The sequence below is a fragment of the Mastigoproctus giganteus genome, chromosome 10, assembly GCF_048544385.1.
Source record: "Mastigoproctus giganteus isolate SK-2022 chromosome 10, ASM4854438v1, whole genome shotgun sequence".
Taxonomy (NCBI): domain Eukaryota; kingdom Metazoa; phylum Arthropoda; class Arachnida; order Uropygi; family Thelyphonidae; genus Mastigoproctus; species Mastigoproctus giganteus.
In genome coordinates, this window is record NC_143584.1 from 93,410,874 (window position 1) to 93,430,206 (window position 19,333).

Here is a 19,333-nt window from a genome sequence, read left to right on the forward strand (position 1 = left end):
TGATATGTTGGAAAAAACCCCTTCTAAATATCCACAGCCCTCAACTTCCGTAGTTGTATGCTTATCAGCTGGAGAGTTAATTCTGGCAATAATGCTCAAAAGGTAAAACTTGCTGACAGCCTATCTCCTCTCTTTTTGTAATTTTATAATTTTGAAATTTTTGTAATTCTCTACACTTTTGTAATTTTTTCTGCACATGAGATAGAAAAATTGAATATATTTATTTACATGTTCGTCGAACATTTCTTTTTTACTTCAGTTAAATTCAGAGTGCATAGTTGCAAGTGCTGCATAAGCATTTAGGGAAATTCCGACATGTAAAATTTGAATTACATAGAGCTCTGCGGAACATAACCCTTATGTAACTCGGGGAGTGGCTGTACTTACATCCACATTATTAAAATTCTAATCAGCCTGTAGAAAGTTTGGAGTAATGACATCCTTCCTTACTAGGTGTTTATTTGGAACTCTTTAAAAACAGCCTCTGGTATACTGTTTATTTTTTTTTTATTTTCCACTATTCAGCCTTTTATTTTTTAATTTTGTTTCAGTTTAATTTTTTTATCATTTCTTCAGTGAAGCAGCTAAATCTTCATAATGGTGGGTCACTCATTGACCTGCGTCAGTTTAATGACTACTGTCGTAAATAAACAATAGATTTGTTGGGGGTTTCAATTCGTATGATAAGAATAGAAAGTATATTGCCAAATTCTCTGTGCAAACTTCATAAAATACATAATTATTTCTTGCTTTTAGGTTCATGATTGGGTGTGATTTGTGTTCAAACTGGTTTCATGTTGAATGTGTTGGCTTGACAGAAGCAAAGGCAAAGACTATGGATAAATATGTGTGTCCAGATTGTGATACAGCACATCAAACAACATCTGAAGAATTATACTGTCTGTGTAGGCAGCCTTATGATGAATCACAGTGAGTTTTTTAGCTTTTGAATTTTTTTTTTTTCACTGTGCGCGTGTGTGCATTTGCATACATGCACAGAGTGATGTAGCATTTGATTGTACATGAAATATATTTTGATTCTAGAAAAGCTCAATATATTTTCATAAATTTTAAATTTCCTAATCAGTATTAGCCCTTAGCTGCTGACATTTGTATGTGTGTGTGAATGAAGACAGCTTTCACCAAGATGTTGAGAGGCCTAATTCACAGAGTTCCCCTTCACTGAAATCTGCTCTTCATTTCTATATCTAAACTTCGTCTCATGTGCGTGTGCCATGTAATTGATTGACGCTTATCTTTTTTACTGTTTTAAATTTTACTACCCAAAAAAAAAAAAAAAAAAAAAATGTCAATGAACAGAAAGAGAGTGAATTGAGTGTAAAAGATAAGTTAGAATGATAGAAAGTACAATAAATTAAACTTATGCAATATGTCTCAAAGGGAAGCAGCAGTAAAATTAGGAGTGCCTCGGTCATCTTTATCAAAATTATTAAAATCACATCACACATTAAACACTAATGTGATTAGTGAAACCAGAAAAAGGAAGCACGTGAAGGGAAATGCCAAACAGTAGATGAAGTTCTGTTCATTTGGTTCAAACAGGCCAGCTCATTTAATGCACCAATCAATTGTAGCATTCTGCTTCAAAAAGCTAATAATTTTGCTAAAAAAACTATACAAAGAGTTTAAGGCGATGGACGGATGGCTGACAAGGTGGAAGGAAAAGCATGATATTGTTTACAAAAAAAAACTTCACAGAGAAAAACAGGATTCCGATGGTTCTGCAACTGACACCTGGTTGAAAACCTCTTGGAAAACTGTGTTAAGCACTATAATCCTGACGAAATTTTTAATACAAATGAGACAAGGTTGTACTACAGACCATTGCATGATTTTTAAAAATTCCTCTGCTGGAAAGAAGATCAAGTTCAGGATTAAAATTCTTTTAACATGCAACGACGGGAACAATCAAGATGAAGCTATTAGTTATAGGCAAGAGTAAATCGCCTAGATGTTTTAAAGGAGTAAAGCAGCTGCCTGTTCAGTATGCCAATAATGCCAACACTTGGATGACAGCTTCTTTATTTGAAGATTACTTTGTAAATGGAATTTGTAATTGGATAAGAAAAACAAAAACAAAAAAAAAAAATTCATTGGTTTTTGGCAACTGCCCATCTCATCCAAAGTTGACTTTCAGAAACATTGAATTAGTTTTTCTACCTTCGAATACCACATCACTGATTCAAACTCTCAACCAGGGAATAATAAAAACCTTTAACACCTTTTATAGATTGGATATGAGGTGAAGAATCATCCAGATGAAAGTTTGGGAACATCAATAGATGATGTTCACAAAATAGAATCATCATCCGATATCGCAAAGCAGATAACTATTCTAAATACACTTCATATGACAATGAGTGTCTGGAATGAAGTTTCCAAAACCTGCATTAGCAGCTGTTTAAAAAATGTGAATTAATTATTCATGATGGGCATCTCACAATACTGATCATGTTGAAAAGCCCGAAGACAAGATCTACAAGTTACTACAGCTTTAACAGATGAAGAAATTGTCCAGTCTATTACTGGTAATTTTGTCAAGGAGGCGGAGGAGGGAAATGATGGTGAACCCGAATGAATTCCAGTTACAAAATGGCATACTCGTGAAGCCATAGCTGTCCCGAGGAGAGCATTGGAAGAAACTGGTGCAAGTGATCATGAATATAGACTGTTATACAATATTTAAAAATCCATAAATAGACTTTGTAGTGATAAAGCAATCTAAAATAAGTGACTATTTTTAAATTATAATCATATTACAAAGTGTTATGCTTAATATGTCACTTTGCTATGTATGTAAGTATAAATTTATTTTGCTAACCTGTGGATAATATTCTTCCGATTTTCACGTATCATTTAATTGGTAATAAAGTATAAATTTGTGCTTTATATCTTTATTTTTATAGCCTCTGGATAATATTTGTCGATTTCACTTATTAGAATCGCCGTTTATTGAAATCAAAATTCAATTTGCAAATGTGAACACTATAACTGGCGCTTACTGTATTTATATGACTATCCACATATAATCCCTAGAAATGTGCCATGGTGGTTATAATGTATCATATCTTTCATAAACAATAAAGATTATTTTTGGGAAATTCATTGATCTGAGACTACACTAATACGTAGTCTCAGATCAGTGAAGCTCTAGAAATGTAACCATAGTAAATGTTGTGTAAGTGTAGAGATCACTGTAGTAATTAAAATAAATGTTTGTCTCTTAATGCTTTTATCAGAATATTAACTATTCCGATAAAATGAAATGCCTATGAAAAATGTACACCTCTATGAAAAATCTAACATCTGGAAAATGTTTAAACATTTTGCACACATACACAACGTAACAAATAAGAATAAATATTTTAATGTAGTTTACTCATATATAGGCCATTTACTTAAAAAAAAAAAAAAAAAAAAAATAGCCTTGCTTTTGTGAGAACTAATAGAGTAACCTCCATTAACACTTCTCATACAGTCTTAGCTATTTCATTTCCCCGGCACCTCAGTAGCCAGGTGGGAAGGAGCAGCAGTGCGTTGCACACCACCAAATACGGAGGATGCAGAAAGGTCAGGGAATGACCACTGCATATCCCCAGAGCAATATGGCCTTAGTTGCTAATGCTCCTAAAAACCAAATAACAACAACAACAATTTCATTCCCAGAAATCAGTTTGCAAGGTATCATTTCCTTGATAATCATTTATTAACTGCCTGTTAGACACAATAATTATTCAGCTACTCAAATGAGGTAACAAGGCCACAATAAATTCATCCCCATGCCCATCATGAACAAAAGGAATCTGCTAAATGTAGCCTGTAGCCTAACTTTCAGGTACTGAAAGCCCTAGCCATTAGAAACCAGTTAGAACAGACACAATTTGAAAATCTGGGCTGAGAGACCATACATCAATGGTTGAGGAAAACTGCATTACAAAGAGTTTGATGACTGAAAACTGTCAGTATATATTTATTCCCGATCAGGTGTAATTAATAAAACACAGTTTTGTTTGTCCTTAGCACATCACATTCTTCTCAAAAACAGTGCATAACTACAAAGGGTACTAAGAAAGTTTTGCAATATGACGCAACAATGAATCACAGGAAGCTGCTTGTTGCTGCATGTTGAGACATGTTCATACGTGCATAGTAGCCGCCGCGGCAAGTCGATGGACTCAGTTATTCATTAGTAGTGAGAGTGTAAAGTGCTTGCGATGGCATCGTGGTCACGAAATGAGATAAGGACAGTTTTGCGGTATAATTTCGTGCGTGGTTTAACCATAGACCAGTGCTTAGAAGAAATGACTCTTGCACTAGATGATGATTGTCCACATCGTACAATGATATTCAGGTGGTATAGAGAATTCCAAAGGGGAAATTTCACTCTGGAGGATTCTGAGAGGCCAGGAAGGCCACGAACGTCAGTTACGGAGGAAAACGTTACTGCTGTGAGGAAAATGCTTGACGAAAACAGGCGAGTGACCTACCAACAGATAGAGGATACTTTGGGCCTAAATGCACCAGCAATTCGTTCGATTCTGCAAGATCATTTGCACATGAAGAAACTTTGTTCTCTCTGGGTGCCGCATCAACTGACTGAAGAGCAGATGACACGACTTGTGACTTGGTGCCGGGAGATGTTAAAAAAGTTTGATAAGGGACAATCTCGGTATGTGAACAACATCGTGACAGGTGACGAGACTTGGCTGTACTATTACGATCTGCCAACCAAGGCTCAAAACAAAGTTTGGGTCTTTGATGATGACGATACACCCGTAATTGTCAGAAAATTCCGATCTGTAAAGAAGAAAATGATAGCTGTATTTTTCAAATCGAGTGGAATTGTGGAACGTGTCGTTTTGGACACGCAGAAGACAGTCACAGCTAAGTGGTATACTAAACAATGCCTGCCTAAAGTCATTGGATCTATGAAGAACCTGCGGCCAAAGTCAAGAATGGACACCTGGTACCTCCATCGCGATAATGCTCCAGCTCACCGCGCCAAAGCCTGCACCGAATATTTGACCACGACAGGACTGAAACTTCTCGAGCACCCTCCCTACAGTCCAGACCTTGCTCCCTGCGACTTTGCACTGTTCCCGCATGTGAAAATGAAGCTAAAAGGGAGGTGGTTTTCCAGTGATGAGGACCTTCTACGGGCTTGGGACAACGAGCGTACTTTACTCCCTAGTGAAACTTGGCAGAACTGGTTTAAAGATTGGTTTCGGAGGATGGAGAGGTGTATTGAATGTAGAGGAAATTACTTTGAAAAAATTAAATAAACAAAGCTGTATTTCAAAACTTTCCTAGTACCCTTTGTATAAAATTGCTGTAGCACACCTGGTTAGTCTATAGTAAAATTTAATGTTTTTGTTATTAGTTAAAATACATTTTATTTGGTTTTATTATTGTAATCAAATAGTAATATTATATCTAATATAATATTACTATTTGATTACAATATCTTCTTATGTAATCAATGCTTCTTATGTTTCGTCTGCTTATGTAATGTCTGTACATAATAATCCTTTCTCAGGATTATTATATACAGACATTACATAAAAAATATCGTGCATATTTTAGTGTCTGAATTTATTTGGAAATTCAAGGAGGAATTAGGTGTTATGGAAAACAGATCACCTGAATCCTACAGTGGTCTCCCTCACCAGATGCTGGCATGGAGTCTAGCATTGTGCCGACGAAGAAATTTTCCTTTCTTCTCTGGTCTCACTCTTGTAATTTATATCCTCAGTGTTTCCATATAGCAAGCAGATCGTATCATTCCTGTTCCAGGAAATTCACATGAATCCTAGTTTGTCAGTCCCGGGCACCACTATGTCAGTCAGGTAGGTAGCCTTTTCCTTCTTGTTGTCAAGGGTTATGTCCGGTCTGTTATTATTGTACATTCCCAGTACAGCTTGTGGTTTGAGGTGTCTAGTACTCTCTAGGATTGCGACTTTCTGGAGTTCGTTGTAGGTGTTCTCTGGGGGACCTATTTTGCTGCTAGGCTGTTATGTAGGGTCTTTGGCACCATACCAGTGGTTGACACGATGATTGAGATGGTAGTTACTTGTTGCATATGCCACATCTTTTTAATTTCCTGTCTTGTCTTAGGTTAGTGTTCTTTCTGATTTTTTTCTTGTGAGTTTTCTTTAGTTTGTCAGTCCTGGGTACCGCTATGTCAATCAGGTAGGTAGGTAGCCTTTTCCTTCTTGTTGGCAAGGGTTATGTCCAGTCTGTTATTATTGTAAATTCCTAGTACAGCTTGTGGTTTGAGGTCTCTAGTACTGAATGGGTTTTGTACTTGTAATACAGTATACTTTCTTTGATCAACTGGTATTTCCTAGCTAGCTTCTGATGTATTATCCTGGCTACCTGGTCATGTCTACTAGTGTTCTCAGCCTGGGTGATCACCTTGCATCCTGCAGTGATGTGTTGTATCGTTTCTGAGGCCAGGTGGCATCATCATCATGTGTCATCTGACTCCTCTGGGCTCCTTGTCGATGTATTTTCTATAGTTTTTGGTGTTAATTACGTGGTCTTGGATGGCGAGCATGAATCCTTCAGTCTCTGGGAAGAGCATCCCACTCATGAGCCATGCATTGGAAGCCATATTATCTACCATGGAGCATCTTCTTTGCCCATCTTTCTAGCTTTGTTTGTGCCATCTGGGCGGGAGGGGACTCCTCACTTAGGTTGAGTATAGGGTATGCCCCTTGTCTATCTTCCTTATGGCGTGCTGTTACGTGTTTCTGGAAGTAATCCTTCAGGTTAGCTATTGCTGTGTTCTGTTACTTGATGAGGTCTATGAGGCCATTTCCTCCCTCTTTCCGAGCTATTGTCAGTCTCTCCACAGCTGACTTCAGGTGGTGTTGACGGCTCTTGGTCATCATTGTCCTTGTCTTTTTCTTGATACCCTCCAGATCAGTGCTAGTCTAATCTGTGATCTCCAAGGAGTACGTTAGCACTTGAACTGCATAGGTGTTTATGGCTTTAACTGTGTTCCGTCCATTCAGCTTTGCTTTCAGCAGGCTTCTGAGTCTCTGGTAATATTTTTCAGTCAGGCAGGCCTTGATTTCCTTGTACTGTAACTGTTGAACCTGCATCATTCCCAAATCAACCGGTGAAATACCACCACTTTGCTTATTGGAGGCTTGAAGTGGTGAAACCCATGTTTAGTCTCTAGAGCAAAGTTCCCCCCCCCCCCATACTTCTCCTTTAACCCATGCACGGTACTAAGTACTATAGGTTTTGATACCTTTCGTGTTTGGGGTTTTCATAAAAAAAAAAAAAAAAAAAGTATTCGTAAGTCTCCCACTTTCATGGCTTCGATCTCTTTACCAGTTTGTAGTTTCAGCCAACTAATTTCCCCTGATGCAATCCGTGAATCTTGCATTCCATCCTGATATCATTGCTGAATTCTTCAGTGATCTGGAGTAGTTGCTGGAGTTGCTTTTTGGTTACTGCATAGAGCTTGACATGTACATCAGGTGGGTGTACAGGTTTTACCTTTCTTCTTTGAGGTTATATCCATACTTGATGCTGTTAAATATGGTGAATAGCGAGTTGAGTGCTAGACAGAACCACAGTGGACTTAGGGCATCTCCCTGAAAGATTCCTCTCCTGATTGTGATCAGTCTGGTTGTGATGTTCTCGACCTTAGTGGTGGTACTCCATTTCACCATCGTTGCTTCTAGGAAGTTTGTCACTGTTGGGTTGACAGTGAAAAACTCTCCATCCGACAGTTTATTATTATTAGTAGTAGTAGTAGTATTGACAATAGATGCAAGGAGCTTATACAGCATCAGTCCAAAAAAACAACTACCAACTTCATCTGTCTATCCCTTCTAGTACTATGTCTACTTAATTGAATTTATTCAAGCCACACACTTCCACAAGACCAGCTGGTAGTTTGTCTCAACAATTAGTTACTCTCTGCTAAAAGAAAATTTTCACCCATTTTTTCTGCAGCCATCATTTTTAAATTTATGTTCCCTTGTGTGCACTGTCTGTAAGAGCGTTAGAATATTTTATTAATCTCAATCCATTTAAAGCCTTAAACATCTCAATCAGGTCTCCTTGCAAGTGCTTAGTTTACAAGCATTGCCGTTTGCAAAACCAAAGTCTTTTGTGGTAAGAATATCCCCTTTGTGTGCTTGACTAATTTGGTTGCTCTTCTCTGTACTCATTCCAAGATATCCACGTCTTTCTTAAAATCAGTCTTCCGAACCTGTATACAGTACTCAAGATGTGGCCTAATCATTGCCTCATACAATAGGATAATCATCTCTTTATCTTCCACCCTGCTAGCTAACTTTCTGTATATCATTGACTAGAACAGCCTGTCTGCCATGTTTGGAGAACTTCATGTCATACTATATAATTGCTCCTAGATCTCTTTGTTCCCCAGCACCATCTTGAGTGTAGTATAGTCTTGAGTTTGTACTTGCTTTAAAATTCGTCTCCTAATTTATAATCATCTCATCCATTTCACCAATTCATCTGATATCCATTTAGGTTTAAACCTTGAACTGTATCTCTTAGTTGTTATAAAAAGCTTCTTAAGACTATTGTATTTCCAGTGATGATACTGTCAAAAAAATTGTTTTCGTACCACTCCAGGAGATTATCACAAGCATGTTCTCTCTGCTCTTTATTTGGTATTAGAATTAGTATTTGCAAACCCACTTGACACAATTTCCTCTATCCCAGATTGACTAGAATTGTTTTCGATGTGTTAAAGCATATTCCCACTCTTACATACTTTTTTTGGTGTCTTAATGCGTTGACTTTCAGAAATAAGTTTAACCACTCTCTTCTCATTTTCTGCCATAATCTAACCTACTGCTTAATAATTGCATGCACATCTGCTGCTATGTCCCCATAAACATTCTTCAAATGTTGGTTAGTCTATGGGTGCAATGTTCTCTCAGCATTCAGTAACCCAATAACACACTTGTGGAATATTGGCAGTATTTTTCTAAATTTTCATCTGACACCATGACATTTCATATGCAAAATTACACAAGCAGGAAAAAAATTTAGAGGCATTAGTTTTGGAGCAGCTCTCATATGTGGTCTGATCAGTGCCATGGGCACAATGTATACTCTAGCTGCAACTCTCTGGATTTACAATTTACAACATAAAAGCTGTTATTTTTATGCAGCTTTCTTCTCATTGTCATTATACAGTTGGTTATAGAGTTTTTTTTTCAAAAACTCAATTTTTCTCTGTCTTTCTTTTCACAAAAAATAAATTACATTAAAATTCAGATATTTTTTTTAAAAATTTTTCAAATTTTTGCTTGTTTTTGTTTGTGAATTTGCCATCAGCTGATTGCTAATCTGGATCAGAAAATACAAACACAAGATAACAGTATTGTGTTCTCTGTTATATGTGATCATTTCATACTACTTGTTTAGTGCAGAGCTAATTAACATTGTCTTTCAGTAAAATGCCAAAGAAATATGATGTAAAATTTCAGAAGACAGGTACATAGTGTGCATAGTGTTAGGGTCGGGCGCCACCTGTGGTTTCCCACATCTGCGCCATATGTACACTGTGAAGAAATACAGAACACTGTAAATGCCAGAAAAAGTGTAGTGTGTTGAATGTGTAGTTTTGTGTTGCGTTCTGTTGTGTGTCCTGGCATTTGGCTGCAGGGCCCCTGGTGGAACCCCACGTTGCCCGCACACACAACTAGGAGGTAGCCAGGCTGCCCATTATTCTCTGGCAGGTCTCCGTCAGGGTCACCTGAGCTTTCTGAATGGAGACCAGTTAAAAAAATTATAATAATAAAAAAAATAAAATAAAATTTAAAATAAAATAAAAGAAAAAAATAATAAAAATAAAATTTAAAATAAAATAAAAAAATAAATAAAAAAATAAAATAAAATAAAAAAAATTTTTTTTAAATATAAAAAAATAATAATAAAATAAAAGAAAATAAATAAAAAAATAAAATAAGTAAATAAATAATAAAAATAAATAAAAAATAAGGTAGAGTGCGGCAATACAGGGTGTATGGAAGAAGATGGGGGATGAAAGTAAGAATAAGGGGATGTAGGTAAGGGCATCCCGTAAATTGACAGTGGAGCCTACCAAACCATATGGAAAGTTAGCAGGTAATCCTACTTTGGATGTTCCAGGGTTAGCAAGTCGATGCTGGTATAACAGTCAAGTACAGATTTTTTATTTCAAGTTTGAGTAAGTTCTTTACAAGTTTCTATCCCTGGCTTGAGTTGGTTGTAGAGTCCTGCGCCTAGAAAAGAGGTTCTGTGTGTACTCAGTTAATGATTTATAATATTGTTCTTCAGAAATTAGCAGGTGCTCCTGTCCTTGAGGTATGTGTTGTAGCCTGGTGTACAGTGTTCTTCAAAGATCGTTATAAATTGGGCAGTTATAAAGAAGATGGTCCCAATCTTCAATTTCTCCACATGTACAGTAGGGGTTATTGATGATTCCCAAGGTAGTCAACTTATGATTTATAGAACCGTGTCCAGTTATAATATATGTACAGTAGAGGCCAGGAGAGAACCAAGGTGGCGACTTTGGATAAACTAGTTTGACATCCGGGATGAATTTCTTAGTTATCAGGCCCTTGTCCGTCTCCTCCCATCTTGTCTGCCAGATTTGTAGTAGCATGGCAGCTAGTTTTTTCTTTTCTTGCTTGCAGTCAGTGTGTGTGTGTGTGTCGATGGTATGTCCAAAGATGGTAGCTGGGATTCCCCGCGACAGGCAGTAGTGCAATCCTCAACGGATAACCTCCAAGTCAAGGGGGAGGACACCTGCAAGAACCTGTAGGGCCGGAGAACTTACTATGCAACAGGCCCTGGTAATGGCAAGCAGTATACTTTGCTGAATTGTTTCCAGTTTGCATTTATTGCGAACAATTATTGCTCTATGGTACCAAATCCCGGATCCGTATGTAATAACAGGGAGGAATATAGCGTTATACAGGAGTTTGAGTGTTCTCCGGTTCAGACCCCAGTCACACCTGCTTACTCGGACGATTAAGGCTGCATAATTTCTGATTTTTACTTGAAGGTATGAGAGGTGCGGGAAGAAGGAGAGCTTTGAATCCAGGATGATACCCAGGTGTTTTAGGGAAGTTCCCAGCTTGATGGTTTTTCCTTGTACCTTGATCTGAGGTGGCCTTGATATTTGTAGGGTGCCTTTGAGAAGTATGGATTGTGTCTTCTGTGGAGAAATCCGGAGCTTGTGTAGAGTTGCCCAGTCCTGTAAGATCTGTAGTGCTTGATTTCCACCGGCCTCGAGAGCTGCTCTGGTGTCCGCTGCGATGGAGATGGTAATATCATCTGCGAATGCTTGGATAGTAACAGGGCCCAGATCCAGACCATCAAGGACTCATCAAGGACGATGTTCCAGAGGAACAGGCCGAGGACCGAACCCTGTGGGCAGCCTCTGTAGATAGATTTGGTGAGCTTCTGGTATGGTGAGGAGATGGTAATCTTCCTGTTGGAAAGGTAACTTTCTATACACCTGTATAAGTTGGCTGGTATGCGTGCCAATCTTAGCCACCAGAGCATGTCAAAGGCCCCGGCAAAGTCAATGGTTATGAGGAGAAAGTACTTGTAATTAGTGTTGGCTGCAGCTTGGGTTATTTGGTAGAGAGCATCCTCTGTGCAGCGTCCTGGGCGAAATCCATACTGTGAATTGGATTGTAGGCCAGCTTCTGTGTAGTGTGTTAGGAGTCTGGTATGGAGGAGGCGTTCAAGTGGTTTGCTCAATGTGGACAAAAGGGCAATGGGTCGGTATGAGTTAGGCTGTTCTGGAGGCTTCGATGGATTTTTCAGTATTAACTTTAATTCAGCTATTTTCCAGCTTTCTGGGAAGGATCCCTGGGTTAGGCATTTATTGAACAGGTTAAGCAGAAATTGGGGATTTACCTGGGCGACCTTTTTTAGTATTTCTGGTTCAATGTGATCTAGTCCTGGGGATTTTTTATCCTTCATTTTGCCAAGGGCTTGCTGCAGTTCTTCAGTGTTAAATTCTTCCTCCACAGAGTCAATGTGGTAATTGTCATTATCTAGACAAATTTGCTGCTGTTGTGTTGTGAGATGATCAGCGTCGCTGATAAAGAGAGTATCCAAGATATTCATCATGGATTGCTCCCATGACGTTGTCATGATTCCTTGTGGTGTTATTGTGGAATGGACTACTTCTCCTCTTGGCAATTTGTTGGTAGTAACTCGGTACACCACTCCCCAAGGGTCCGAGTTACCAGTAATTGTAATTAGTGTTGGCTGCAGCTTGGGTTATTTGGTAGAGAGCATCCTCTGTGCAGCGTCCTGGGCAAAATCCAAATTAAGTGGTGGTAACCAGCCGCTCCCATGTAGTTCTTTTTCGCTGCCTGATCATGGAAGTGTATTGGTTCCTGGTCCTCTTGTAGTCTTCACGAAGGGCTTCCACATCAGTAGCTGGCCAAGAGGTGCGAGTTCTCTGAAAAGCTTTCCTCTTGTTATGAACAGTCCAGCATAGACGTTCGAGTTCCTGAGACCACCATGGTACAGCACTTGGAAGAGGTTTTTTCTTGGGCATAGATTGATTGCAGGAGAGGGTGATGATGTTAGTTACAAGCTGTTGATGCTGCTCGGGATTCAAGGAGAGGATATCATAAGGGTGATCAATGATTGTTGACTGGAGAGAAGTGGTGAACAGCTCCCAATTGGCTTTGCTAATGGCATAGCGGTTGATATCGTAGTGCGGAGTAGGAGTTGATTCTATATTTCTTGTGAGGCTGTATGTAATTGCTCTATGGTCGGAGGTGGTCCAGGCTTCATTTACCTGCCACCCCGACACCTTACTTGAGATTGATCTTGTAGCAATTGTTATGTCTATTGTAGACTCCCACATAGTACTGGAGAATGTTGGGAGGTTATTGGGCCTGTTTATTATATTAAATGGTGAGGTGGCTAGAAAGTCTTCCAAAAGCCGCCCATTATGGCAACCAGGTCGGTCAGCTGTGAGGCTGTGCCAAGCAGGAGAACGGCAGTTAACATCTGCCCCCAGGATGATTTTAGCGTTAGGTAGAGTAGTGGTAACAGTTCTTAGGTAGTCAATAGCTGGGCCGATGTTTTGACTGGGTCTACAATAGAGTGATAGTAAATAGAAGGCACCTAAGGGGCCAATTACATGGGCACACACTGCCCAACCTGTGCAGAGAGAAGAGATTTTGGTGACCATTATGTTCGGTTTCCGGATGACTATGGCAGCCCAGGGAGTATCTTCATCTGCTTGAATTATTTTATATGTGAGAGGATAGCCTCTAACTTATCATATCAGTAATATATCAGTAGTAATATATCAATGTTTTCTTCATCTGCCTTTTTTTCTTATTTCCGCTGCTACTGCACGTGCTCGCTGAGCATTAAGTTGTATAAATTTAATAACACTGTTATTGAATGGCTTAGGCCTCACTACCATAGTCGGTCTTCAGTTGTTGGTTTCACTTTGCCTTAATGTAAATAGGACATTTGTTGTCCCTGATTGAATGGGATGCATCCAGTTTTACTGCTTTGCAGTTTGCGCACGTCGGAGCAGATGATTTGTTTGGGCAACTGCTATAATGATGCCCTTTTTGGGAACAATGCCCACAGGTGGGATCCGTCTGTGTGCGTGTGTGGGTTGTTTGCCCAAAACGACAGCATCTGAAGCATTTAGGAACAGCCAGATGTTCCTTGAAGCGGTGGCTGCTCGAACCAATAAAGATCCTGTCTTGAAGTTTTAGCTGGTTCCACACTTGTGGAGAGAGATCCACTACCCAATTGCAAAGGTTGGGAGACTTTGACTTGGTGCAGTATTTTGGTTTTATGTGCTCCTTGTCTCTTTTTTCTTGGGTCGAGTCTCGAATGTTCCTGTGTAAAATTTCGTCAGCAATGCTGTCTGGAGTAATTTCCCTGTCCAAGTCAAAAATAAGAATTGATGGACCTTTCTTCTTGGGGTATTCTGCTGTTAGACCGAGGGAACTAATTCTAGGATTAGAAATTATTGCCTGGGCCTCTTGTTTTGTTGCAGTCTCAATTATGACACCAGTGTTTCTAGTTTTCCTGGTGGATTTTATTTTAGTTGTTTTTAAGTCGTGAGCAAGCTGCTGAACCACAAGAGTTTTAACTGATTCGCTCGAGTCTAGCGATGAGTTGTTTGTAGCTTTCAATAGGACAAGGTGAGGTTCTTTGAGAAGCGTTTTCTTTTGATGATGATCCGTTAGTTTGTTGGTGGTAGTTGTATCCTGTGGAATCATCCTCAACGCTTGGGCGTATGTGAGGGGTGCTGTAGTATTTTCATTCACCGTTTTATCTAGGAAGGCGTCAAGTTTCGCTTTGGTTCTCTCGTGTTCCACGTTCAAATGTGATAGCACATGCTCCATTTTCGACCACACACGGATAATTTCTCCTCTAACTGCAGCAGTGATTCGATTATCCTTTTGGAGCATGATATCCTCCAGGTCCAGGCGCAATGACAGTACCTGGTCCGTGATGGTTCCGTTTGGTAGTAGTTTGGTAGTCATTGTTAGTTGTAATTGTCTCTTCATTTTGGCCCATTCCTGAGTTTCGGGTTCGCGTGAGGGCTACAGAGCTCTCAACCTCAACGAATTGTTCCTCAAAGTCAGACATAGTTGGTGTGTGAATATAACTTGGTAATTATGGCTTCCGATTTGCGAGAGTTCGGATTAGCGGGGTTATTCCTACACAGGTGGTAAGTATAGTTCGCAAGTGGTAGTTCAATTATCTCTGCCAATGTTTAGAAGCCAAGATATGCGGCATAATGAGAGTCAGCACATAGTAGAAAAATTTTAAAGGACAGTGTTTTTCTGCAATATGACAGACTGGAATATTTTAACGCGTTCAAAAGTTACACATGGGTTGTGGGCAATAAGTCAGATGCAAGAAAACTTCAGTTAAAGCAGTTTGCCGGTCTGCGGTAATTAGCAGTCTTTGCTCCCGTTCATTTTTAGCGGTAAGTGTCGCAGCGGTAACTCACTCCCCTCAGTAGTGAGACATGGGAAGCTATCCAGCTGTGCTTTGACCTCTTTTAGGTGGGGTTGTGATCAAAATACTGTACGTTTGTTAGTGTGACCTTGTACTGCGAAGCGTTCCGTGGCCTGGTTTAAACAATGAATTCCTAGGCTGGGAATTCAATATTCAAAATTGCTAATAAAAATTTACCTGGTCATTCCATAGTGATGCTTTCATCAGATTTAGATACTCAGGACACTTGGGAATCACTGGATATCAAATACTTGACTTGGATAGAAAAATAGAATTGAAACAAAAAAAAAAAAAAAGAAAGAAGACAGGTACACATGATTATCCATGCATTGAGATCTGAAAAACGCGTGCGTGAATGCATGTGTGTGTGTGTGTGTTTCAAACAGCATGAAATGCAACGTAGCCAATCAAAAGCAGCTTGCTCTCTGTGCAAGCATTGGAAGGTGACCCTACAGTGTATAACTGGTATTCCTTCAAAAAAAAATCTGCCACTTAAGTGTTGATAATATTCCTGTTATGGTAGGTCCAAAATCTGGAGTAGCAGTAATATTAAAATAGGAATTTGAGCACTTGTTAGTAATAGACCGTCCTTTTCATTTTATTAATTTGTGTGTGCTGAAAAATAGAACTGCTTATCTTTTGTGTAAGTGGATGAATATTTGGTAAAAATTTACTACTATCCAGAGAAAAGTGCTAAAAGGAAAGACAGATTTAAATAATTTTGCCTGATGCATAAAAATATTTTGAAGCATGTATGTCTACAAGTTTAACCAAAGTTAAGGTGCTTAACTGGCAAACTTTGGCAGGTTTATTTAAAAGAGGTTAAAAGGGGTGAGAAAAGCCATGTGAGCACTTTTCACTGTTACTAAATTGAAAATTACAACAAGCAATCAGTGTTGAGTGCCACTGAGTCTTATCTAAAAGAAGTTTTTGAGGAAAGACAAATTAATGTGCTCTCTGAGAGAGAGAGAGAGAGCACATAGACTTCTGGTAAAAGCAACCCATTTAACAGGAGGGACTGTTTCTACAGGGATGGGATCCACAAATAGAAAGGGTGCATGAGTGTTTGCTGATGCTATCGAGGCAGCATTAGGTGGGTCAGAAAACTGCTAGCTTGGAGGGATTCACAGACTAATAGATTAACAGTAGCCACAGGCACAAATGAAAGTGATTCTTGCAGTGCTTCTATTAGAAAGAGCAGTGGCCTGAAGGGTGGGGTGCTGAGGATTTCAGAGACTGGTGGGAGTCATCATGAAACAAATAAATATATGAGCTCTGTTAGAGTAACTAAGAATAAGAATAGGTGCATGTATACTTGCATGTACACCAATGGTAGAAGTATAGGAAATAAATTTGAAGTTCTGGTCAAGACATCAAAAGTGGAATTTGTTGGGACATCAGAAACGTGGTGTCACACAGATATTAGGAATGCAGAATTGGAATTTGGGGAGTACAATGTGTACAGAAAGGATATACAGGATAGGAAGGGAGGAGGGGTTATGCTGTTAATTAAAAAAAAAACATAAAATCAATGGAAGTGCATCCAGTTGACATAGATGGACAATTCAATGTTGAATCAGTTTGGCATGATATAAGTACTGGGAAAGTAAATATGAGAGTAGGAGTGTGTTATAGGTCTAATGAGTACAATGAACAGTTATACAGAGAATTAGAATGGGCCAGTAAATTAGATTATGTTATAATGGAGGACTAGAAAGACTTTTGTGGATTTATTGGATGACTGTTTTCTGCAGCGGCCTGTTTGAGAGGCAAACACAGAGAGAGAGAGAGTAATACTCTTGATCTAGTTATCAGCAGTGATCTATTCATGCATTAAGAATTTGCAGATAAAGGAACTACTAAGTGGCAGTGATCATAGTGTACTGATGTGGGATTTACTTAAAGATATAATTACCATCAGGGATAAAGGGGAGGATTTTTGCTTCTGTAAAGGTGACTACAGTGGTCTCAGACAGTTTTTAAATTCTGTACAGCGGGATCAACTAATGATGTTACCAACAGCAAATTCTAAGTGGGAAGCATTCAAGGAACTAATTGTGGAAAGTACTAGGCTTTTCATACCAATTAAGAAATATTGTTCAAGGTTTAGGCCAAATGGATGTCAGACAAAATAATGAGATGTGAAGCAGCAGAGAAGAAAAATGTATGGGATGATATAAATTATCTGTAAACACAGAAGTCTATGGCAGTTACAAGCTAGTCTGTAATCAAGTCACAAACGAGATTAGACAAGCAAAGGCAGGTTAAGAGAAAACTTTGGCAAAGGATGCTAAGAAAAACAGCAAGGACTTGCAAAAACAGCAATAACTGAGAGCAAAGTGGAGGAGAAATCGTTGAAGTTAAACATAAGAAAGGCATTCCTGGGTAGATGGGATCTGTCCAGTTATATTAAAAGAGGTAGAAAAGGAACTAAGCAAACCCTTAGCCATAATTATGAGAGCATCCTTGAACTCAGGGGAAGTCCACACAGACTGGAGATGTGCAAATGTATCCCCAGTTACCAAGGAAGATCTATGGGTGACACAAGTAATTACATACCAATTAGTTTTAACTTCTGTTCCAGGGAAAATAATGGTGTCAATGGTTAAAGATGCATTGCAGGATAATCTGGACAAGACTGCAGTAATAATTCAGATACAGCATGGGTTTGTTAAGGGAAAGTCTTTTCTGACAAATTTGATTGGATACTATGATGTAGTTACTAAGTAAGATTCAGTTACTAAGCAACTGAATGCAAAAAATAATTTTAATATCATATACTTTGATTTCAGGAAAGCTTTTCAAACTGTTGTGCATGGAAGAGCACTGTACAAATTGGAGCAGTATGGTATTAAGGGTAAGTTGCTACAGTTCATAAATGGGTGGTTGAGTATGAGAAGATAGAGACACATTGGTAATCAATGGCTGCTGTTCATGGACTAATGTTATTAGTGGAATTCCCAGGGTTAGGTGTTGGACCCACTGTTGTTTTGTATATTTATCAATGATATTGATGAAGATATACAGGCTTAATGTCGAAGTTTGCAGATGATACAAAGGTTGGCAGGGTTGTTAATGGCAGTGTGCTACTGCAACAGGGTCTAGAAAATTTGGGAAGATGGGCTGAGAAGTGGCAACTGTAGTTTAACCTTGAAAAATGCAAAGTGCTGCCTTGGGTAGAAGTAACCCCAGAGAAATGTACCAGTTGTGTGTTACTACACTTAGGGTAGTAGAAAATGAAATACACCTTGGAAGAATTGAGCAGTCAGATATGAAGTTTTCTCAGCAATGCAGACAGGCTGCCAGATCAGGCAATGGGGTATTGTCAATGATGTACAGGCAACCCTCGTATAACACGGTACTTCTACAACATGTTTTCGCAAGCACAATTCTGGAGGTCACGACCATAAAGCAATAAAAACAATTTGCAGTTTTCAGTTTATTGGTCTTTTCTGTTAGTGTAATCAGTTATAAACGGGTAGTAAACTCGGCCTTAAAGCAATTGCAATGATACCGATAGCTGGAATTCTGTGGGTTTTCTCGTTATTATGATGAAATGTGTTTCCCCTTCCATGAAATATTCAATCCTAAAAAACATAATAAATTTTCAGAAAATATCTCACTTGTGCGTATCGTGTTTGTTGCAACTTGGGTACACCGTCTTCTTTGTTATTAATTGCTTATCATTTTTACAACCAAAAATAAAGACAGTGAACAGAAATATCAATTAGTTAGTATGTACATATTACAATATGTATTAATTAAGCTATGTATATAAGCATAAATTTATTTTTATTTTGCTAACTGGAAAATATTCTTCCAATTTTCACGTATCATTTAACTTTGTTAATTGGTAAAGTAATAAAGTTAAATTTGTGCTTTATATCTTTAAAGTGGGGGTCCACTGTATTTTGTTGGGAGATCCCTGGGGTTGAACTTTTGTTTGTTTGAGACCATAAAAATTTGTGACTTTGAAGCGTGCAGATTGTGACAGAGAGCAGAAGGTACACAAAATCTAGATGCTGCAGAAGAGATTGTGCTTAGCAGTGATGAAGAGGAAGAAAATTAATTGAACGTACATTATCTGACATATAAGTATCAGTTTGTAAAGACATTTGTTCAGTTATTACTATTTGAGTTATTACTACTATAAAAATTATGTTTTCAATAGTTATTAAAAAAAAAAACTGGTGTGTTTTTTAGCTTTTGTAACATAACCCCCACCCCCCCCTTTTTTTTGTACAGTTCTTAGTCCCGTATAGAAGAATGAGGATATCCAGCTCAGGACCATGGGCTTGGC

At 38.6% G+C, this 19,333-nt stretch overlaps 1 protein-coding gene across 1 annotated transcript in view; it reads left to right on the forward strand.

Annotated features, from left to right (window-relative positions):
• E(bx) (nucleosome-remodeling factor subunit NURF301 E(bx)) overlaps positions 1 to 19,333 on the forward strand; it is a 693,176-nt gene that overhangs the window by 581,052 nt on the left and 92,791 nt on the right. Inside the window, exon 23 of the mRNA XM_090382976.1 lies at positions 757 to 930. Coding sequence (XP_090239102.1) covers positions 757 to 930 — 174 coding nt within the window. The remainder of the gene's footprint in view (positions 1 to 756; positions 931 to 19,333) is intronic.